This window comes from Ischnura elegans, chromosome 5 (genome assembly GCF_921293095.1).
Source record: "Ischnura elegans chromosome 5, ioIscEleg1.1, whole genome shotgun sequence".
NCBI lineage: Eukaryota > Metazoa > Arthropoda > Insecta > Odonata > Coenagrionidae > Ischnura > Ischnura elegans.
This window is the reverse complement of record NC_060250.1, coordinates 114122423-114146651: the sequence shown is the minus strand read 5'-3', so window position 1 is coordinate 114146651 and position 24229 is coordinate 114122423. Positions and strand designations below refer to the sequence as shown.

Below are 24229 nucleotides of genomic sequence, written 5' to 3'. Positions count from 1 at the left end.
GTAATTCTGCGTCGTTATTAGTTTTATGCATACAGTTTTCAAATTATAGAAAACTATTACTTGCAGCCTATCGATTTTTTTTTCACGGAGTAAGGTTTCAAATGCCCAAATATTTATATTTTTTCCTCGTTGTCCCAATCATCGACAACAGGCTCGGATGCGCCAATAGTAAAAATGGTAGTTTATCAAGCCATTGAATTTTTTTTGCGAATGTCATCCATGTGCATCCAAAAAATGGGGCAATAAGTATACATGATTCCGATGACACATTCGAAGCCGAGAACTCCATGAAAAGATATTGGCTCTATTTGAAAAAAGTTGAATTTTTTTCTAGCAGACGAAATTTCTTTAAGTTTAGTTTGATCAGTATTTAGTTGCTCTATTGGTGGGATATTTTACGAACTTCAGTTTATATGCCGAGAAATTGGTCATTATGACCTATACTTTGTTAAGTATAATGTAAATTCGCCGAAAGTTTGAAGTATTCTAGTGAATTAATAACTCACCTTTAACCAGGCTAACAATCTTCTATTTTTAATTCCAATCTTTTACAAATATTGGATCATGAAATAATTGATTCTGTACTGTATTGGTGAAAAATTGATCAACAGCCAGCATGTGTGTTAATAGAGAACTACAAGGGTATAAATTTAAAAGAAGAAATCAAATTAACTAGGATGTTACTTTATAGTGAATTTTAGTATATATACGTTCTAATAAAGGAGAAAATTATTTAATATTTAAATAAGTACGAAAATAAAAGATGTAAATGTTGAAGAACATAAAATCCAAATCCATTATGGTGTATGGTTAAAAATATATGTTTAATACATGTATTCAAGACTTGCAATTATCCTTATGCTTCGGGCAATATTTTTGTTTTGTTAATTTTTATATATTTTTCAATCGAGCATGGTCAATAATCAGTTTTACGTATTACTTTGGACGAATCTCTTCGCCTTAACTTTGTTATAACTATCAACTTTAAAAATCAAATTAATTTTTTCAAATTAATACTGTTAAAACAAAGTGATCTCAAAGCGGAGTAACTTCTAGACAGCTACGAGGTGGTGAGTTTTAGTTTTTTATAAGTTTGAATGAATTTTTAAGATGCCGGACCATTGGGTTTCATAGCTGCGAGTTTTCCACAAAGAACATTCTCGTAAGTAAGCGTTGCGTGAACAAGGGGCCTGGTAAAAAAATAACTTTGATCATTACGTATCCTCTCCGCCCAACAATGACCTCTTCAGTTTACCGATACGTGTGCTTCAGTTCACTTTGATCTCTCCCGTGCTTCTTGTAACTCTTAGATTTTTTTCTCTCGAAGATGACTCTTATCGTTACTCGCTTCAAACATCTCCATTTGTGCCTTCATCCGCGACTTTCCGTCTTATCTCCATTTCGTGCTCGAGGAGATGGGAGGCTACCCGTCCAACGGAGCTGTTCATCCTTTATAAGTGAACATAAAGCTCTTTCGTCTCGCGTGCCTTGGGAGACCATATGATCTGCCGTCGGTCTTGAGAACCTCATATTATTGCCACCTTCTTTTGTGAATTTTCACACCTTACTGCCTTCAAGGAATATTTATTAAATCGGGAGGTTATTTATCAATATTTATAAACTTTCATAAATTAATTTTCCCAGATTATTTAATAGTGCCAAATCATTGTCTGGTTAAATATTTTTTCGGGCATTGATTTATGGAACCGAAAATGTAAGCAAGTGAAAGCATTCTCAAGCGCTAAAAATGTTCGGAAGAAACAATTCAAATCCTTTATGATTATTAATGAATGAAATTAGAGGTGATAACATTCTCCAGTTATAAACTGAGTAAAAATTAAATTTTTAAAAATTGTCTCTTTGAACCAGTATATTTATTTTAAGTCAACATTTAAATCAAAACTTAATATTTATGTGCTCTTAACTTTTAATCAGTTGGTGATATTTTAAATATAATAATTTAAATGACGTATTAGCTGGAGAAGCCTGAAACTCTTCAATTTAAATGGCTGTTATAGATAAAATTAATTGAGACCACGGCCTGCCATCTTTCGCAAAAATGTAACACTCAAAGTATCATTTTTCAGGGCAACAATTATCATGAAATTGAACATAAAATTTAGCAATTTACCTTTTGTATAATAATCTTTCAAACAACCAAAATAAATATTGTGGTGATATAGCCAGATTTATCACTGGTTAATCCTGGTTAATCTCGTGTGGGATCGCTCAAATGTATGCAAAGCACGTGTACACAGTTTGTTCATATTTTATGCCCTATAAATTGTTGTATTCACGCTAAAATACAGAGCAGGAAAATATGGCGCTCAGATGTGAGGGCTGACAGAACTTTGCTCCAAGTAGGGACCCGCGGATAGCAGACGTGAGCCCCCAAGGGAACATGCGACGGAGATTAGGTTGGGTTAGGGATGGCATCATGTGGAGGAAAAATGAGCAAATTGAATTCTCCCGAAAACGGGAGGCAGGAAATAAGACAATTCGGATAGCTGTGGGGATAAAGAAAAATGGATGGGTGGTTGAGATGCTCTTGGCGTCGCCGATGAGGTAACTGATGTGACAAATATACTTCTAGGAGAAGAAAACCTGTGGAGAATAGAAACGAATAAGTGCAAATGAATATGACGGAATAATTTAAGGGAAGTTTTTCACGATTTAACACTTCTTCATTTATTTTCAATTTTTCTATGATCCATAATCTATAAACATATTAATATTTGTGAATGTTAATAACTACTATAATGCCATGTTGCCAAACGGGGCCGCGCCGGGCCAGTGCCGGTTACCAGGAAGCAAAGTTTCGCGCGCAAGACGTGGCAACGCAGCAGTCGTTCACTCCGGCGTATTTTTTAATGCCCATATATAATCTATACTACATAAAAATCATGTATTTTCGATCATAGAAAAATTGAAAATAAATTAAGAAGGGTTTCTATTAAATTTATTTTTTCTTTCGGGGTAAACTCTTGGACTAGATAGTGTTTAAACATTTTCGTTATTTTACAACAAAATATGCGTTTTAAAATACGCAAAAGACATTTTATTGACCTACATTAATTTTTGCAACTTATTGTGGAGGATGAATGCTGTAGATGTTGTAGTTTTCCTAGGTTGAGTTAAAAAGTTCATGAAGTTGGCAAAACGGCTAATTTTATAGTGCGCGGAGTCATTTATTGCACTCGCGTGTCTTAGTTTTTGCAATTTTAATAAAACAAAAAATAAATTAGAACTGCGAATCAAATTTACTTAAAAATGGTGTATAAAGTATTATTATGGCACGCACTAAAGTCCAGAAATAAATTTGCAAAGAACAGCGGCACATTATTTTGACGCCGACAGAAACATTGTTGCAACACGTATCGCGAGTTCGTAAATTTTACGTCATCCGAAAAGAGATCGGAGAGCCAATATGTGTTTTCACCTCCAAAACTGGGTGTTAAAGTTTTAAATTGGTGCACCAAATGCGTGCCACATTACTTTACGAGTCCTCTTTTATTTTTCTATAAATTTTATTTGATAACAATTTTTGTTTGATAATAATTTCCTATAATTATATACTTATTGCAATTTGCGATGGTTTTTTGTTCACATCCTTTTTGATTATTTTATTAATTATGAAAGGAAACATGTTACTATGATGAATCATAGATGAAGAGCTTTTGTGTAAAACTATTTTGTAATATATAATGCCGAGAATTGCCTTATTTTCATTGAATGGCTACCCCCACAAAAGATTTTATCTTCTGGGGTGCCTAATTTCACTGGTTATCTAAGTATCCAGTAGTTATTTTTAGGCAATGTATTAAAAATCTATATAGTTATTGTACTATTATTAATTGGAGGTAACGTAGGTCAGCTATTGATACCTATATAGAATTGTATTTGCTTTATTGTACCGTCTATTGGCAACGTAAGTATTTTGAGGGGAGTTAATTCGATCGTCACTCACCAAAACAAGATTTAAGTTCAACCAGTGTTTTCACTCCAAAAAATGGGTTGTTGATTGAGTGAGAAATAACAGAGCAGTGATAAAGTTTATTGTGTCTCGCACAGATTTCCTTAAAGGAGGAGTGACCGTTAAGGCTATGGAGACTGCTAACATGGCTTACCGCTCCCAATCATCATCTCAATTTTTCCCTTCCCGTCGTCCCTCCTCCTTTCTCAAATGTACACTTCATGAAGGTCGCCCTTCCTCTTCTTCTGTCTAAAATTTCCAATTCGCTCTCTGCATCTGAGTCAATACAATGGTCACGGGTTTTTCAAGCACATATATAGTCCTCAATTATCTCACATACTTTTGATTGATTGTTATATTCTCTGTTCCGTTGTACGCATTTACTCTACTTATTATTATCGTTTTATATTGTTTTACTATATTATTATTATATCGTTGCTATTGCTATCATTCACTCTACCTATTGTTTTTCACTTTACTTATCCATTCAATCTATGTGTACACATAATTCAGGATTTTTACTTGCATTAATTTTTTTCTATCATGCTTTATTCATTTGTTATTTATGTAAATTTATGGTTTTTGTTGCACATGCCTCAACGTGTAAACGATTTAAAAGCACACGATGATAAAATGTTAGTATTATTATAATAATTTACCTTAAGGCTTTAGACAAAATATGGGTCTCTCCCCTGAACGAAAATGGCCGGTTTCTCAATGACACATTATTGAATTTATGATAGGTATATATATTGCTCTTTCATGCGACTAATGGTATTATTGCTTCGTTTCACGAATGGCTTGTGAGGGAAAGGGAGTGGAAGGGGCGGGCACTTAAGGAATCCCAGCGATCGATGAGAAAACAAAAGGTCGGCTGAATCTTCTCTTCACCACGTCTCTCTTTCGCTGCGGAATTCATGGAACGGCCTAAAACTTCTACATCTTTTTCTATCACGAAGAGTTCATCCTGAAAGTTTAGCGTTTGAAGTAGACACATGATGCTCCACCATTTCTTATTCGCTAATTTGAATGAGAAATTTTGCTTTAATCACCAAACTTTCCCTGCGGACTAATCGGCTAGTACCTACCTTTCGAATGTCCTGGTTTTAAAGATATCTATGACGCTCAAAAGACACTAAAGCCGCTTCTCTCACAACTATGTAATTTATATCTCAGCAATGCTCTGCGAGCAACTTCTATGGCATGAGAAAATTAGATGTAACTAGGATCTATGATGTACCGGAGGTACGTAACATTAATAATCTTATCTTGTATAAAAATTGCAGAGTCAAAAAACAATGTTCTGATAGAAGAAGAAGACAGAAGCAACATGGGTTAGGCAAATAGACCATTTACATGTCCTACTTAAAGGACATAGAGAATAAATATTGCGATTAAGACATAAGATGTCAAAGACAGTCAAGGATAGAACACAGGTTTAGGAAGATATCGCTTCCATTAGACCTATAGGCCTTTTGAAAGTATATTCAGTGTCAGGGGTGAGGCTAGGAATAATGGCTGGGGGGTTTTGGGTACAACTAATACTGGGGGGCTAGGGGAATACCCGCCAGCGTAAGCGGGAGGTGTGAGACTAATAAATTTCGGAATTTTAGAATGAGTTTTACCGATTTCTGGGGGTATTTGATTTATCCTTACAGTATTCCTTAAGTAATATTAACCCAATTAAGTAAAATGGATTAAACTTAAAAATTTCTTTGGGGGAGGTTTTTACCCCCAAAAACGCACCCCTTACTGAGCCTATGTTCAGTATGAGGTATTTATTTTATAGATTTCATTGCACATATATCCCGAATTGAAACTTTATGTGTTTCAAAATTCAGTGAGGAATTAGTTTGTATCCCGGTCAAAATAGACACTGACCCTTCGATAAATTTCCAACAAGCTGAAAGTTTACAGGAACGCTGGGAATACCAATCTAATGCAATCCCGCTGAGTTCCCATCGATCCCGTGAGTGCAAAAAAAATGTATTCAAGGTCTAATGTCACAAAAATGGGTTTTTTGATTTTTTTTAGCCAAACGGTTAGTTTTACGATAAAAATTGCTCGGACCAAAATGTTACACCAAGAAATTACCTACAAAGATGTTTTTACAGTTTTTGCCTAATTTTTGCCATTTCAGAGAAAAAGCCATTCGAAAGTTTGCTGGAGCTGTCCAATAATGTTCGGAGAGCGCAACTATATAGTCATACACATTACGGAGAATACAGCTCCAGGTAATTTTCGAATGGCTTTTGGTAAATGGTAAATCGTAGAGAAAAAGTTATATGAAAATTTTGCAGATAATTTTCCGATCTACAATTTTGGTCGAACAATTTTTATCGTAAAATTAACCGTTTCGCCAAAAAATCCATTATTGTGACCTTTGCCGTTGAATAAAATTTTTTACACTCACGGGATCGATGGGGACTTTTCAGGAATTCATTCCTTACGTTCCTGTAAATTTTCATCTTGTTGGGAATTTTTTAAAGGGTACCCCTATTTTTTGGGCTAATTTGACCGGGCTATTGGTGATCATCTAAGTATTATTCCATCAAAAGTGTGATAAAAAGTGAACGCCGAGAAAATGCTTTACTTTTTTTCCAATTTACTTTCACTTTTCGTGCCACCACATATCTTCATCGAGCTATGTGTATATACTGTCGTGTCTAAGCTATTGTAGCATACATTCTCGGCTTTATTTGTTTCTGGGGTCATAATTTTTTCTTGATCCATGTGGCTCCATGGGGGCGCCAATCGCATCCCATAACCCTTTGAATTCGACCCTTCGGAAACCAGGGAAAGGGCGCACAATGAGGCCTTGGACGAGATTTTCGAGTCAAGTGCCACTTAGTTCTCGAGCTAATCGTTAATTTCACTGCCCAACGGTATGACCGTTTTCCCCTTCATTGTGTATCAATTAAAGGTTGATACAAAAATATCGCTAACATACTTAGCGAGTCTGCTACGCCAACAGAGATAGGAATTTACATGAGACCGCTTTTTAAAGTAAATACATGGTCTGTTGCGGCTCTAGTGCATGCGTTAGACGAGCGGTGCGAGGAGTATGGGATGAGAATTGATCACAAGAATACCAAGGGAATGCGGTTTTGTAAAGCATGAAGATAATAAAGACCGAGGAATGTGAGACTCAAGATAATTGTGGGTGGAGAAAACTTGAGCAGCTAGACCAATTCAACTATTTAGGCAACACATTAGAGGAAATCGGATATGGCATTAAGGAAATCAGGAAGCGAATTGCATTAGCAAAGGAGGTGTTCATGAACAGGAAGGCGCTTCTGAAAGGGTCGCTATGTAATATTTTAAATAAAATGTTGGTGAAGAGTTTGATATGGAGTGTAGCTCTCTACGGTGCGGAAACGTGGACACTGAGGAAAGAAGACGAGAGAAGATTGGAGGCATTCGAGATGTGGGTATGGAGAAGAATGGAGAGAGTGTAATGGACGGAGAGGATAAGGAACGACGAAGTGCTGAATATGGTTGGTGAGGAGAGGCAACTTTTAGAAGAGACAGACGGTGGAGACAGAAGGTTAGGATGGAGCGATAACTTAGCGGGGAGGGGATGTTGAAAACGGTGTTGGAAGGTAGAATGTTAGGTAAACGAGGGAGGGGAAGGAAGAGAATAGGATTTTAGTTAGATTGAAAGGGAGTAGGCCTTACAGTGAATTGAAGAAGGCAATGCTGGAAGTAAACGGAGGCTCCCAGATTACTTCTTTAGTACTCCACATAAACCTACCTTAATCGGTAGAATACTATAATATTATTAATAGTAATAATGGTCTTGTGCATGGTTTTATCGGGCATTAAACTCCGGAAATTTCAATAAGAACCTGCGGTAACTCAACTCATAATGGTACCTTTTGGAAAGTATTAAAACTAATCAGATTTAATCAATATTTATTTACAGAAATATGAGAAATATAAAGCTCTCAATAACGTCTGATATTTTTCATTAGTCCGGTAATATGGAAGATCTAATGATCAATGGCCTACTTTATAAACATGCCAAATGCTAGTTGTATGCTAAGGTACACACAAAATTAGAGAAAGTTATAAATTCCACATGAATTGTCACATTTAGGTGTGCTTCTCCTAATCATAGCTGTACACGTTTGTCACATTTAGATAAAATATTAGTCTGCTCCTAATAGATGTTCTTTATAGAATAATGCTTCCTGGTTTCAAAACGGTACAGCTGAGTTGGCCACTTTCTGACTCATGAAATAATGAATTCCATTTCATAAGTCAACTGCATAGCCGTTTTCGTTCTATAAACATGTATTTGCTTATGTCACAGTATTTCTTGTCCAAAAACTTAGACAGAAGTATGATTCTATGCCAGCATGGTAAATATTATGATGAATATCAAGTTATGATACAAAATCCATAATTTTATAATCAAATTCATATAGTGCTGAAATACGCAGATCTTTCATTGTAATCTATCACTAAATATACCTGGTAGAAGCAATTAATAATGACTAATGATTGAGAAAAATTACTAAAATATGTTTTCAAATGTATTCTAAAAAGGTAAATTGTAATCATGTTCCCCTATTTAAGTTTCATATTTAACATGATTTGTAAACTTTAATTCACCTTTTACGCATGCGTATGCATTATCGATGATAATTCTCTATGTCTATGCAGTGTTTTCATCGGTGTATCTTCCGAATCGATCGATTTGAACCAAACGCGGTGGTAATAGTGGTATATAATTTCTTTATCTACTCAGTGTCTTGCTAAATTGTTCTCAGTTTATGGGATACTTCGGGTTTTTTTTTACCGTTTTTGCGATTGACCCTGCTGAAATGAAACGCGAACGGAGTAGGCTCCGGCAAACGTGCGTATGATTTGCTAAGGGCCGAGGTCACAATGTGCCCACACGGTAAAAAAGCATGAAGAATGGCACTCCCCGTAATTGGATATCGCGGAAGCGTAACACGCCAGTAACCGCGACCCGAAGGGACGTGTCGCTCTCATCTCAGTACACGTCGCATGCTAATTTGTCTCCGATAAACAGCCCTATGGACTCCATTCCCTACCCCCTGCGCCATCACCATTTGCGGGAAGACGGTCTGTATTCGCGACGCGGGGACTACCTAATCGGTTAGTGGGCTTCGGAACCTATTTGGCTTAACGCAGTGAAAATTTATGAAGTTAAGGCTGTGTACGAGGACAACAATTAAATCATCCATATCCTTGAAAAGGTACATTTTGTTTTTTTCGATCTATTTTTATGAGCATGTATTATTGATTGAAAAGTTTAAAAAAATGTATGAAAATCTTTTGAGTGGTCGTATGAGTTCAAAATGAGTAATACTGAAATTTAAAAAAAGGACAATCTAATATGAATTTTTAAATTGAGCAAAAAATCATGCCTCTTTGTGTATGAGAACATACATACTCTGTGTGTTTTTCAGGTGCTCTAAGTCTTAAAATGCTTGTCCCTATTCGGCGAAAAAGCAATAGCAATGCTTTGGCGACCTACGAGCTAAATAATTAAGATCATTACCATACCTGTTTGTTTTCGCGAGTTCATTTCTCTACAGTTCTGTTGCTTCTTGGTAAGGACGTGAAAAGGTTAAACCAGTAGAGTTTTTAATAAATACATAGTTGAATATAATAAAGTTTTTTTTACTCAACCACGAAGTGTACTCGCCAATCATTTTTTTTCAATAATTCACAAGTTTGAGATTTTACTTAAATGATAGAAGCTTTATCAGGGATAAACTTCCTTTTTCAAATTGAGTTGATTGATGAAGTTTATTTCATGATTTTGGCTGAGATATAAATATATTTAATTATTATTTTACTATTGATTTTAATTACTTTTTTCGATCTTAGTGTTAGTTTTTGTAAAATTTGATGATTCGAATCAATTTCGTCAGAGGGAAAATTGACTATAGGGAAGGTTATTTAGACAGGTGACCTTATACAGTCAACTTCTGATAGAGGAAGTTTATTACCTGGGGCACAACTTGTTAATTGTCATTTTCGGAACAAAGCCAACTAGATAAAAAATTGATTTTCACCCAGCGCAGCATCCAGGAAATTTCAATTGAGCTGTGGGGTTTGAAAGTTTGTTCCAGCAATTAGTTTGTCACCCTTAATAGCGTAGCGTGGAAATGAGAGATTAATTTCTAAAGCCTGTGACGAGGAAAAAATAATTTTTTCACTAAGTTTCATTTCCATACAGGTGGAATGACAATTTTAATTGCTTTCATTACGTTGTATAAACAAAAAAAACGAATCAGCTTTTTCGCTTACTTGGAACAATATATCTTCCGTCACATAAATAATAATCCGGCAAGAGTAATTATCATCGTTTTTCATTGTAGATACAAAAATATTTACCAGTTATCCAATATCATTGTAAGTTTGAAGACATCCGTTCATGCAGAAATACCGCATTCAATGTATAATTCATTTCACTCTTTGGCAGATGGCAGCACGACTGATCTTGATTCCAGCTTAAACAGATTAATTATTGGATAACGTTCAATTTCCTCTGTTTGTTTATTAATAGACATAAGTGATTCATTTAAAGAATGAATTCTATATAAAGACCAGATTTTGAGCTAAATTATCAAACAAACGCTTTTATTTTGTTTTAAAAATTTCTTACTATGCATGTAAATGTGTATCCGGAAGTTTATTTAATTTTGGAAATGTCATAAATGAATGATGCCACTCTACTTGTAACTTTAGATTCTAATACTTGCCTACAAGTGAATCGTAATGCTAGAAGTTAACGAAACAGGCCCACTGAACTCCACTTCCATATCTACCATACCTTCGTGCTACATGAGTATTGTCGTTGACGACAATAACTTTTGCAGAATTGGATAATTTTATAACGGTTAAAGGAATTGCCCGGTATGCTAGAGCAAGTGTGCCGAAAATCTTTTTACCATTACTGTCAGTCTACTTTCGGTAAAATAGACTTCTTCAATTAAGCGTCGATTTTAATTGCAAGAACATCTATTTATTGCTAACTGTGGACGTTATAAACCGGCTAATCGGACTCAGAATTACTAGCGTAGGCAGCGATGACATTGCCCAGCCTATCGAAGATATCTAACATGTATGAATTCATCGATTTCATTCATAATGAACTTCCACTTAATCATTAATGATATAGATGCAGGTGCTCATCGGTCTGAAAATGATTCAGGTGTGCTACATTACACTCGTACTTTCTCTGCTTTTACAGGCATCATATGCGTGTGCTGGGTGGCGGGCACTTTCGTCGGCTTCCTGCCCCTGCTCGGCTGGAACGCGGGCCCGCAGCAGAGGTGTCGCTTCACCGAAGTCATGGACTATAACTACCTCGTGTTCCTCTACTTCGCTACCATCATCGTTCCAGCGCTCATCCTCGCCGCCTTCTACGCACACATCTACAGGGTCGTCCTCAGACAGGTAACCCACTCTTCCTATAGCCTGATTGTAAACTCATCTAGACCTGTCGTGCTAGTTAAAAAGTTTTTGGGCTAACGTGGAAAGTCACTCAAGTGTCACCATCAGATCTCGTTCGAATTTTGATAGGTGATAGGAAATGGATATCCATAGAGTGTGGTTTTAGTTTCAGTTGCCAAGGTTCAATACTTTTCGAGATATTAGCGACAGAAATTACCAAGAAAGCGCCTAAATTTATGCAACATACACATTTCAATAATGGCCCCTTATGATCTGTTGCTAGGATGAAGAGCACTGACGCCGTATCCTTGTGATGTAGGTTTCATAAACGTAGGTGATTTCCTGGTACTTTCCATCGCTAATATCTCGAAAGGTATTGAGCGTTGGTGGATGAAACTACACCACATCCATGTCCTATCACCTAACAAAATTTGAATGAGATCTGGCGGTGACACTTTGAGACATCTGGGCGGACTTCCCTTGTAAGTCACCGCGTCAATTTTTGGCAGGCCCCAACGTTTCCTGGCCGATGCTGGTCGCTTTATCATGGGAATCTGGTGAGGCAGGAAATTTTAACCGTATTTATAGGGTATTTGTATCAGGGGGTAAGGGATAGGAGCGTGAGGTGGTTGAGTCGGTTGCTGAAGTGGTTGTTTTTATTTTTACGGGTTGCCAAGTACGGTTTAAATAGGAATAAAATTTCCTTCCTCATCAGATTCCCTTAATTAAGCGACCAGCATCGGTCAGGAAACTTTGGGGCCTCTCAAAAATGACGCAGAGACATAGTACCAAACGTTTTTAACTACCATAACGAGCACCCGTGAATGTTTTAACGAAGAATCATCCAGAACTTACATTTATTTTTTGCTGCAGTTCCATTAAGAATAGTGCTTAAAAATCAATTAAATCTCTATATAAGGGCTCCCAATGTTTGTTATTCACATTTTCCTGAAGGAATCAATGTAAATTGTAATGTGTATATCATTTTTCTGCCTTTTTGTTTAATTATGGCATTGTAATTACTGCGCGAAATTATTAGCCCAGTTATGGAATGATCAGTGATGCCCAAATGTTATACGTTGCCGTAAAATTCGAATATAAATTCGATGTAGAATCTAATATACACATGATCGATGCATGTGGCAGTCGACTTAGTCAGGTCAGGGTTTGCGGGATGAATGGCTAGGTTTTAGTCTGAAGCAACTTTCAGTGTCACTGGATGTGATTTCTACCTCCGGTGCAGAGGCAAGGCTAATAATAAGCTCGCCTCAATCGCCCCTATTGTTCTGTGGCACACCTTGAATTTCGAGAACGTTTTTCTTCTGCAGTATCTCAAGCCAATTTAATTGCATCTCAGGGGTAGATGCTCTCTCCATTAGCTGGGCATTTGCGCTACACGATCCTTCTAATTTCTCAGAGAATTTGTAGACCTTGTTAATGACTCTATGAGATATTCATGATAAATATCAGGTTAGCAAGAGTCTCCTGGATTTCGCACTGGTCCCTTGCTGACGTTTGACTCAATCGAAGCCGACTACAAGCCGGATGGCACACCTATCTGCAACATTAGCAAGGCAACGTCTTTTGATCACGCTTAACCCTTTCTAACCAAGAGCTCCTTCTGAGCGAAACCAAATTTCAATATTTCTCATAATAAAAATGTGGACATTATCTTTATTATATTATCATTATTATTAATATTATAGTATTGTACCGATTAAGGTTTGTTTCCATGTAGCACTAGAGAAGTAATCTGGGAGCCTCCCTTTCCTTCCAGCACTGTAAGGCCTACTCCCTTTCAATCTATCTTAAAATCCTATTTTCTTCCTTCATTTCCCTCGTTTACCAAACATTCTATCCTCTAACACCTTTTACAACATCCCATACCCGCTAAATACTCGCTCCATCCATACCTTTTGTCTCCACGTTCTATCTCATCTAAAGATGCCTCTCCTCACCCACCTTTTCCAGCACTTCGTCGTTTCTCCTCCTCTCCGTCCACTTTACCTTCTCCATTCTTCGCCAACCCACATCTCAAATGCCTCCAGTTTCCTGCATAGAGCTGAAAATGTATATATTTTTTATGTTAATTAGAAGTAGCATTTGGTTTTAATGGTTAAATTTTCTGGCCACAATAGGAACATTCATGAGGCATCGTGAGAAGCAGGAACGGAAAGGCGTCCGTACAAAAAAGAGGGCGAATCACTGACAAGCGGATGATGCTGCCACATTTCACATTGCGTCATGCAGCTATCTCTCGAAAGGGTTCGTCACTTAAGTTTGGAAAAAAGTGGGAATTAGGGAATGCACAATGTAATACACGAAATAAAGTATTAAAGAGATGTAATCCCAATTATGATGCGAATTTTCTGATGCAATAGACTTGTTCGCGATGAATCCATGACGGAGATCATATAGCAGCGATGATTTCGTCGAATGATGACGTAAATCTAGATGTTGAAACGGAGGCTTATTTCAAACGCATCCAATGGTTCGTTCTCTCCCCCATACGATGGACCCTCGAATGGAGGGACAAATTTGAATGCCCTTGTGACGCAAATCGATTCTCAGGGCTACGTAACTGCTTAAGTGGTTGAATTTAACTTCAAGCGGCAAACTCTGAGAATATTTCCAACCAATAAAATGCCAGTTGCTAACTGTTTAATCATCTACACATAAGTAAGTGCTTTATATTTAATTTTGAGCATGGTAGAGTTTTGGCTATTAATTACGAAACATAGAGAAAAAAATGGTTCAAGAGCAAATTACACCGATTTCGTTACGAAAAGTTTAAATAAAAGTATTGAAAATGCGGCTTCACGTAGTTTATTGTATTTTGTAACCCTAAGTATGGATTAAGTTATCATTCTTATATTTTTAATTATGATTATTTTACCATGTATCGTGAACTTTATCAAGTTTTTGTAATAAAAAATCCGGATGAAATATAATATGATTACGTAATACCAAGGATATTTTGTTCAGATTTGCGATTTTTGGGCAGTTGAAACTAACTTATGGTTTTTCCCAACCCTATCACCTTTTTCATTTGTTTCTATCGAGTTTTTACCGGGGGTTGGCAATAGAAACTAAACGAAAATTAAAACCTGTAAAATTTCCATGTTTTCGTTCCCAGGAGCGAAATTCAGAAACGAAACGAAATGGATTAAAACCCTGGGAGCTAAACTCAGCGTCGAAACTAAATCGGAGTCGAAACTACTTCGGGTCGAAACTAAACAAACTCTATGACGAAACGAAACGTAGATAATGTTTCGCACCGGTGGGACCACGTGCTTCACCTTCGAACAGTTTAGTTTCGACCCACACACAGAGTACGAAGTATGGTTGAAAGACGTAGAGGTTCGGCCTACCGCCATTAGATGCATGGGGCACTCATATTTTTACCGCTAACAGGAGAACGGTGATCGCAAACTGGCCATTCCATTTTTAAGATCGATGTTTTAATCCGTCTACACGTATGTCAAACGTAATGGGTCGAAACTATTCCCTCTTAACCCCCACCACTCAACTCCTGGGTTCGAAACTTAGCTATGAGCAGCGGAGTTCTGATTAATTCAGTTTCGTTCCTGGGATCCTCCCGGGTCGAAACAAAGCTCCTTGGTGATTTTAATTTCGTGCGGGAACGAAACTAAACCTGGGCCTCGTATTTTTGTTTCCCTCCGTTTCGATACGAAACGTTTCGTTTCACTTGCCATCCCTGGTTTTCACCGTACTTGATAGTAGAATTGATTTTTCCTTCTACCAATATTTTCTATCATTTCACGGACAACCTTTCATCGACATTGTTAGTTTCCTTCCAATTGCAGTCATTTGTCTATGGCAGCAATATCATCGTGACGAGTTCAAAATTCACATCCAAGAAACCCCAGACTTTTATGTTTCTTCCATATTTAGCCAGGAGCTTGGATCATTACTCTTTCGAACATTACTGTGTACCCGATTTTCCAAAAATATTTCCATACCTCCGCTTGCAGTCCGTAAATCTGCATCTGGTCACCACAACGACGTGGTCTCCAAAGGATTGTGCCGCTTTCGTCATCGTCCATTCAGGACACGATGCCCTTTCACGAATGTCACGGACCGGCTCACGCAACAGGCTTACGTACGCACGAAAGGGCACGTCGACGCACGGAGCCGCATTTGACGCGGGTATAGAGATAATGGAGCGAATGGCCGCCATCTTCCTCTGACGTCACTGGAATGGAGTCGACGGCAGAGCGTGAGATGGCGGGCAGTGTTGGCTATTCTTAGAAACGCAACGGGGTGAATGAAGAGGATGATGAGTGTATCATTGTTGAGGGTCAAACCCTTCATTAACTCATTCACATATATAACGATATCTGATAATAACGAGGGAATATTTAACACGATTCTTAACCTCCATTTTGAAGTTAACCCATGAAATTAGGGTCACCCACAGGAAGGATGTGTGGCGCAAGTTTAGTCATTAAGAAAATTGGGGGACCGCGGGCGATAAAAATATTAGCTATTACTTGAAAAATTCTAAAAGAGACCCTTGATTTTAAATGTTTTTAGCGTAAGATAGTATTTTACGCAAAGGGTATCGAAAACACATGTTGTTAAATAAATATTGAAAGGTGATATTTGTTCGTTAACCAGGTCTCCTGTTAAAATACCAGCAGAAAAGTAAAACTAAATGCCAATTAAAGTGGGAACAATGGACAGTGTCTTTCCCGATTTTCTTTGCATCACATAAAGGGAAGCGAATGGATGCTTAGCTTACAATGTTAGCTTTGCAAGACGAGGCTAATGTAAGCCTTAGCCTTAGCACCCTTTTTTATATTTCTTGGCAGATTAACACTTATTCTTTCCCTGTAGGTAATAGCCAAGCCTCGTTTCCATTGAGAAACATACTCCATATGTAGCATTTACTTCGCAAAATAATACTCGTATTTTGGGAGGGAATTGGATTGAAAGTAACTTTCAGTACCCTGGTCATGGTATCTCAATATCCATCACCTACTTAAAATTCAGTGAAAGAGTTGAATAACGCGGTTGGTTCTCCTTAACCTCTTCCACAACGAGTGCTGTCTTGACGTCTGCGCCTCGCGGCGGTCAGTTGTTTTGTTGCTGCGCAAGCCCGGAAGCGAAATCCTTACGACAATCGGGCCCGGATGAACCCTGATTATGGAAACCACATCATTAGAGCCAATTTTCAAGGCTTATCCAAGGGACACGAAAAGCACACCGCATTGTCGTGGCGCCGAAAGATTTTGACAGGTGGTAGGGTTGATCTAAAAAAAAAACTTCCGATAGGGATGCCTCAGTTTTAAAGAGTCTACAATGGAGGAGTAGAAGCCTATTGCGCGTGGGTGTCAAGCGATGGCGTCACTGCAGCGTCAGATAAAGCGGTAATTGTCAGTTGTCCGCTCTCTTTCGGAGTAATTCCATGTTGTCATCAGCGCCGTCAAATGGATTGCCTTTCGTTTGGGTTCAGCGGCCTCGTTAATACATAGTTCTAGCCTTTCAGGGAGTCACTTTTCCCCTTTAGGGATTTTATTTTCATGAAAGCTAGTACTCCTATTGCTTTTCTTTAAGTTGAATGGTCTTTTTTTTAAAAAAAAAAAAAAAGATGGATCAATTTATGATAGCGTTTCAGGCTTTACTTGGTGTAAATACGATATACCCACGACAAAATATAAACCACAAATAGTAATTTCCACGCTTTAAAAAATAACTCCACTATCGACCATGCTTTCGACATTGTACGTCGTTTTCAAGGTGATGACACAGTCATTCTCTCATGTATTTATGCCTAGGGGGCCTAGGGCCAAGGCAGGAGATGGGGGTATACGGAAGTGACGTGAGAGTAGTGGGAGGGGGTACAGTTTGTTTATATTTTATCATGGATGGGTCAATTGATTGACAGTTTAATTCTTATTTATCCTTGATACAGTAAATAATGATTCGTGACTCTTGATCTTCACACGATTCTTTTGTTTTTGTGGCATGCCTAAGTTCCTACGCATTTTGTTAAGGGCCAAACATTATTTTCAGCGGAAACTGGATTGCACTCTGGAAAGCTTCTCCTGAATTAACTGTAAAGGGAAGTGAATATTGACTCCAAAGCCCTGAATTTTAAGTTTAGTTTCTGATACGAATGTAAGAAAGAATAATGTTTCGTACGAAAACGTTGCTACTCAATCTTTGATATTCACAGCTATACATTCTGATTTCTATAATTCATTCTATTATGTTTCATATTTTGGGAGTTCGGTAACCTGCTAGGTTGGGCGTCTGGCAAACGCTGGTTTTAAGAACACGGAATCAATACCAGTGAAGCCTTAGGACATCTCAAAACTAAAATTTTTCGCGCTGAGATGTGGTCCACGAAGAGGTACTCCTCCTCCTACCTTAAATGTAAGAAATTCACAAAATCATGGCTTGTGTGTACAAAAGTGTGATTTACCCTCATTCGTTCTGTATAAAACTTCAAATTAAAGCATTGAATTATTTTCTACAGCTACTGAATCCATATACTCCATAGAAATTTTAAGGCCGTAAATTGTGGAAACACATGGTAATCATTGTCAAAAAATTTACGAATTTCTACTTTGTTGTGATTCTCAGATGTTGTGAAACTCAGCATTTCTTCCTAATTGTAATTCAACCGACACAGACCTGAGCATTTATTTTCGATTATCAAGGTATTTATTGCATCATAGCCTTGATATTGGCAATAACTTTATGGAACCTGTGAATTTAGTGAAAAAAACCACATGCTCTTAATCTGACGCTGATTGCTCAATGCAGTTCTAAATATCATGATACTTAGCGCAAATGGTAAATCATGAATTGAAGTGACGGAACGCTGGGCCGTGATGAAATCTCGCCACAAGAGCAATGACTCTGCAAATATTGCGTCACGATTGACTTGTATTCCTCTCATTCACAGTTGCGGCAGATGGTGACCATGGACGCGGGTCCTCGTAGCAACCCAGCCGGTCGCGAGGGGAGCGGCACCATGCTACGGATGCTGGGTGCGGCGCAGCGGAGGGAGGTCAAGGCTACGCAAAACCTGGCCATCATCGTGCTCTTCTTCATCCTCTGCTGGATTCCACTCTACACCATCAACTGCGTCAAGGCCTTCTGTCCCGCCTGCTCCGTCGAAGGTGCTCTGACGGACTTCTGTATTATCCTCTCCCACCTCAACTCGGCGCTGAACCCGCTCCTCTACGCCTACCACCTGCGGGACTTCAGGGCCGCGCTCCGGGCCATCTTCGGCGGAGCCAAGCGGCGACGGATGCAGAGGCACAAGTTCCTGCACCTCAACGAGGACGGACCCGGAATCACGCACGCCGCCTCGGCGCCGGCCGCGATCAGGGCCGGGAACGACGGGCGAAAGACCGTCCCCGGCCTGGCCAACAGGCAGAACGTCCCTTCGCCCAAGCCCCAGCAACCGGAGATCATGCCGCACATATCCGTCGCGGCCGTCAGCTCGACTCGCTGCCTGGTCGCCGCTGCCGGATACCCAGAAGCCCTTTCCCCGGAGGCCCTGAGGGACCAGTTACCCTGTGATGCGTCCCCTCAGAGCCCAAGGAGGATGTCCTCTCCCCCTGCACTCCAGAGGGTCATGTCCGAGGGAACCTCAGAGGCCCTGAAGAAGAGGGTATCAAAGAGGCCGAGGACTTCGGCGGCGTCCTGTCCCGAAGCATCGGACGTGGTAGTCCGGGCCGCTTACTCTTCTGGAGAACCGGACGATGACCCGGAGTCGGACGGGGAGGAAGGCCTGGTCTTGCAGAAAGTCTCAGGACACTCGGTTGGTGGCTTGGAGGGTCCTGGAACGATAGAAGATGAGGAGCAGACTGTGGTGGAAGAGAACAATTGCGAGGTGGAAGGCGTATTGGAAGAGGTCATAGAAGAGGAGAGGGTCATGTCGGATCAGGGAGAGGAGATCGCGGTAGAGGGCATGGTTACGCTGAGGACCGTCAGTGGTGATGTGCAGGAGAAGTGCAATGGTTACAAAGATTGTTCGCCCGCGAACGGAGCGCTACAGTTGGTGGAGGGCGATTCAGTGGCGTGGTGAGAAATAGGAAACGACATTTATGTGACTGAGGGCTGTTCAGCGAGTCTGTGAAATTCAAATGACACTGGTCGTAAACGAGTGAAAGATCATGGATAATTCATATTATAATGTAGGGTGTCGAAAATACTCACCTTACAGGACCTGTTGCCCACGCAAGACATGTTTTATCTCCAACCAAGACAGAAATTTGTGTGTTCTTGTTTGTTGAATTAACTGTTAAATAACGAATACCCCACCCCCTACATATTAGGAGCCAACAACACCAGAAAAGACAAGTTCGATAAAGCTCGCTCACGTCAAAATACTCCCATTTTCACGAATTTTCTCACAAAACCCAGAACTGTGCGCCATGAACCCTTGGAGCATTCCCCAGAACTGTGCGCCATGAACCCTTGGAGAATTCTGTTTCTAAGTTTTGCTAAAACTGAGATGGGATAATGGAGTGAATTTTAACTCTTAAATAATGAATTTCTGGATGCCAAATTTATAAGAGAAGACGAATTCTGAAAAACAAGGGAATACATGATTTTGCTGTACACATATAATCGGCCGTAGAACTATCGAGTGTCTCGGTCATATCTCACAGAATTTGACGATAAAACAAATGAAATGAAATTCAACGTGTGGAAGTGTTCAAAGTCGGCGTGGATTTAACGATTAGATACTATCGCATTACGTGTTGGCATTACTCCCACAATAGTATAGGTATGTCCTCTCAATGACTGCCGTCTGTGATTCCTTCAAAATGCTGCCACCTAATGCGAAGGGAGGTCAATCTCAATTTCTGCGCGAGGCCATCTTGGCTGAATCATACATGGTTTTAACTGAGGTAATAGAAATACGCGGCTATTTCAGCTGTACTTGTGCGATTCGATTAGTCTCATAAAGGATCTATTAACCAAAGTCATTCCAAACCAATATCATGGTACACTACAATTGATTGACAGATGAGATAATGGAAAAACTAAGAGCGTCTCGTTATCTTGAGGGGGTGCAGAGGTTTATGTATTATGCGTCGCCTCTAAGAGCGCCTAGTAAGTGGTTTATTTAAATATTGACTATCATTACTTCGCCTATTAATAATCATCTGAAGTGTCATTCAAATATCAATGCTCTCTAATCAAATAAAATTTTTTTGCATCAATTGTTTTGTTTGAAGGCCAAAACCCAGAGCCTGAGCTTAGTTTAACAGGGTCGAATGCGTAGCAAGACTGCATTACGTGGAATTTATGATACGAAACGGCCGTTGTAATATCTTTTCGCGTTCATGTGTCAAACGATACCTACACCACGTGTAAGTCATGTATGATATGATAATTTATGGTAATTTCAATTTTATTTTTGTGTTTGACTTTTGGCCTAATTTTTGCATTTTAATACTAAGAATTCCAAAGTTAACTTAATCAGAGATTCAATCCGGAGGTTGGTGTGGATAGTTGGGGTTAAAGAGGTCCTCAGACTCAGCCGTAGATGGGCGATTATCATTCATTCAGGCTAGAAGGATCAAATCCAACCTTTGGGCCACATTGTACGTTATTTATATATTTTGTAGTTTTAGTCGGCTGTGCCCACTTGCTTGTATATTTATTGCTGCACAGAGGTATTTTAGTGCGTTATAACAACTTTCTTCATCGAAATGGCGTTAAAGACCATGTTTTCAAAATAAATTTCAGTGGTTTCTTCACGTTTACAAAGTAGTTATTTGATGGATAACGATTTTTATTTTTTCCCTGTCAATATCTATCATTCAACTCCCGTTACATGTTAATTACTGATTATTTGCTTTTTAAAAAGAATGACATCAAATCAAGATCATAAATTTAGCCCTTCATCGGGAAACGGGAATCGTTCCTGCCCAAGCATATGATACGAATTACATTTTATAGTTTCAATTTGTGATCTGAAAATCCGAGCGAATGGCATTTACTTTTTATGAATAAACTTAACTCTGGCATTCAATAAATATGGTAGTGTCATTTCTAACATCCTCCTTGGGTTCATTAGAGAAAAATTTCTTTTTATTGCTCATGAAATTTCTATGACTTGAACATATTCATGAAATTTCGATCCGAATGACATAGAATCAGTGAAAATTTAATCCAACAGCCATTGCCGGCCTTGAAAATAGGTTGAAGGCTTTTCGGTGCTTGTAACTATTTTAAAGTTGTGTGGCTACGTTTGATGAATGCTCTTTTCGGCTTGTTAATTAATTTGAACCTGCTGTATATATTTCGTTTTTTCTTCAACAATAGCCGTTAGAAGTTTTTTAAATATCTCTTTATTTTTTAAAATCACTTTTTGGTGCAATATATTTAAAGGTCGAAATGTGAATTTGCCTCGTCACTTTTAGTTTTCGCCAGTATTTTCAAAATAAGAAGCGGTTTTGAATATATTTGGCTTTGCACACTACTTGAAAGACTGCGCATATAACTGTTGGAAATTTTACCCTCCGTCTGTTTTAGACAGATCGAAAGAAGTAAATTTTCAACTATTTTTTTCATATTGTATGTTCATTTCATTCACCGTGAGGACTATGGATATAAAGGATTAACAGAAAGTAATCGAAGGTTACGCCTGAATGCCTTCACAAGATGATCTGTGGATTAAGGATCCTTTTATTGCATCATCAGTAAGAGTCAACAATTCTATGATTGGTTTGATGCAGTTCTCTTTTCCTCTCTCCAATCCACTAACCTTTTCACAGTGACGTATTTCTTCTCTTACACATTTACTTATTCTACTTACTCCATCCTATATTTACTCCATTTCATTGCAACCAATTTTAATAATAATTGTAAGAGGATACGTAACACCATCTTATGGTCCCTGAACATAATAATTACCGGGAGGAGTAATGAAGTTTCATTTTTTTATCACGAACCTTGGAAAGAGAACTTTGTTACTCGACTGGATGCTACGTTGGATATGGATGGCGCTTATGGAGGGAACTTTTGAATAAGTTCCGAGAAACCTTTAATGGGGATAATCCTCCCTGATGTCGTTGCCCCCGCATTCCTCGTTGATCACAGGGCTTGAACCAAATTACGCGGAGACGCCCAATTAACCGCGCACGCGAAAATATACGTGCTCGCCAGCACGCCTACGGAAACAGAAAGGGTCGTCTCCGTTCGTGATCGAACTGGTGGACTCGTGAACATGTTGGGCACGTGACACCGCCCATGCACGGAGGGTTGAGTCACTTGCAACGTGAAATTTAGTCCACTATGCATCATTCATGAATTGCCGTGAGAAAAAAATTCCCATGTAACGGGACATTTGGCGTTCCGGGCCACTGTGCAGACCACTACGCTATCCAGATCCCTGATTTCCCATGGCAATTGTACCGAGGCTGATGGTACTAAAGGTCCGTGGTTCGATTCCCGGTCCAGGGGAATTTTTTCTCACGGCAATTCATTCACCGCCGTTCACGCGGCAGATTTCGAAATATTGCATTCATCATTGTATCCGATACTGGATCGATAATCGATAGAAAATTTCATTCAAGTAAATGTTACGAATAAAACATCGATAGACATATTAATTCAAATTTATATAAAACTATAGCTACGGGTATTCCATCTGGCTTGGTGAATAATTGCAAAAAAAAAGTGTTCAGTCTTGATTGTATAGTCAGAGAATGGCGGATTCCCATATAATTAAACACCACAACTATTTCACACTTAAGAGGCCTAGAGGCCGAGGTTGATGTTACACATTCAATTTGTAAAAAGAGGTTTGACATCAAATAAATAGTGATTCGGCTGCTCACAAAAATCGTCAACTCAGTCCGTGACGTCATTCCACTAATCTCTTTCTCCGGGCCCGTCCCGTCAACATCGATTTACCGAATTCCGTCCCGATCCATGCAAGTATCGTCTATCAGCGCAAGTTGTTTTCAGGTCAGGCTCCTTTTCAACCAAGCTTTAATTCTCGCCAGTCTCGGCAATTCGTTTAATTTATTCTGGAAATGTTAATGAAATCAAACATAGGGTCTCCTAAACAAATATTTTCCAAAAGTCATGAAAAACTCCATTTATATGGCCGCTAGAGAAGAAGAGACTGGCTAGGTATGTTTTGTGTCAACTTGGTTTTCCAAACTCAAGGTTCATCACTTGTCTCGAGTTTCTTACGAGATTATAGTTCCATGGATCTCGCTATTTCTTCTACTTCAATTAGCTTTCCGATCGTGCACTTCACTGTCTCTATGTTTAGCTTATCTTGTAAGAAGCCTGAGGTATCCCATGTGAGTTGTATTAATCAAATTACTATGCTGTCAAAACTTGTTCGCCCTCGTTTCTCGTTCTCTAACTCTCCCTGCCTGAAACTCCAATATCATACTTTACATCAAGCACTTAGCTGCGAACCACACCAGTTTCAGCAAAATTTAAGGGAAACATATTAGATCGCTGCACTAATTTTGTCTAAACTCCCCTGTTCATGGTAACTCATGGTTTAAATGTTCTTTTATACTAATTATGTGCCTTTAAAAGAGAACGCACTTTTGAGTAAACTTTAGCGCACTTTATAACCGTACACTTCACTGTCTTAATGCCTGACTCACATTGCAAGCACAGTCGACAAGCCTTCAGGAACACAATGCGATATTTATCTATCAAATTATTGATTTAATTTTTAGGATGTAATAACCTGTGATAAGCTGTCATGTATTTTAATTCTGGCCTAACGTATAACGTATCACTAGTGGTCCCAAATGAAAAATACTCTCTTTCATCCGCAGATGTCTGCATTAA

The 24229-nt window shown here is 38.8% G+C and overlaps 1 protein-coding gene across 1 annotated transcript in view; it reads left to right on the top strand.

Moving 5' to 3' along the window:
- Positions 1-21256, top strand: part of LOC124159433 (adenosine receptor A2a) — a 214437-nt gene extending 193181 nt beyond the window's left edge. The window contains exons 3-4 of the mRNA XM_046535241.1: positions 11208-11413; positions 18348-21256. Of these exons, the coding sequence (XP_046391197.1) occupies positions 11208-11413; positions 18348-19478 (1337 nt within the window). The 3' untranslated portion in view covers positions 19479-21256. The remainder of the gene's footprint in view (positions 1-11207; positions 11414-18347) is intronic.
- The last annotated feature ends 2973 nt before the right edge of the window (positions 21257-24229 follow it).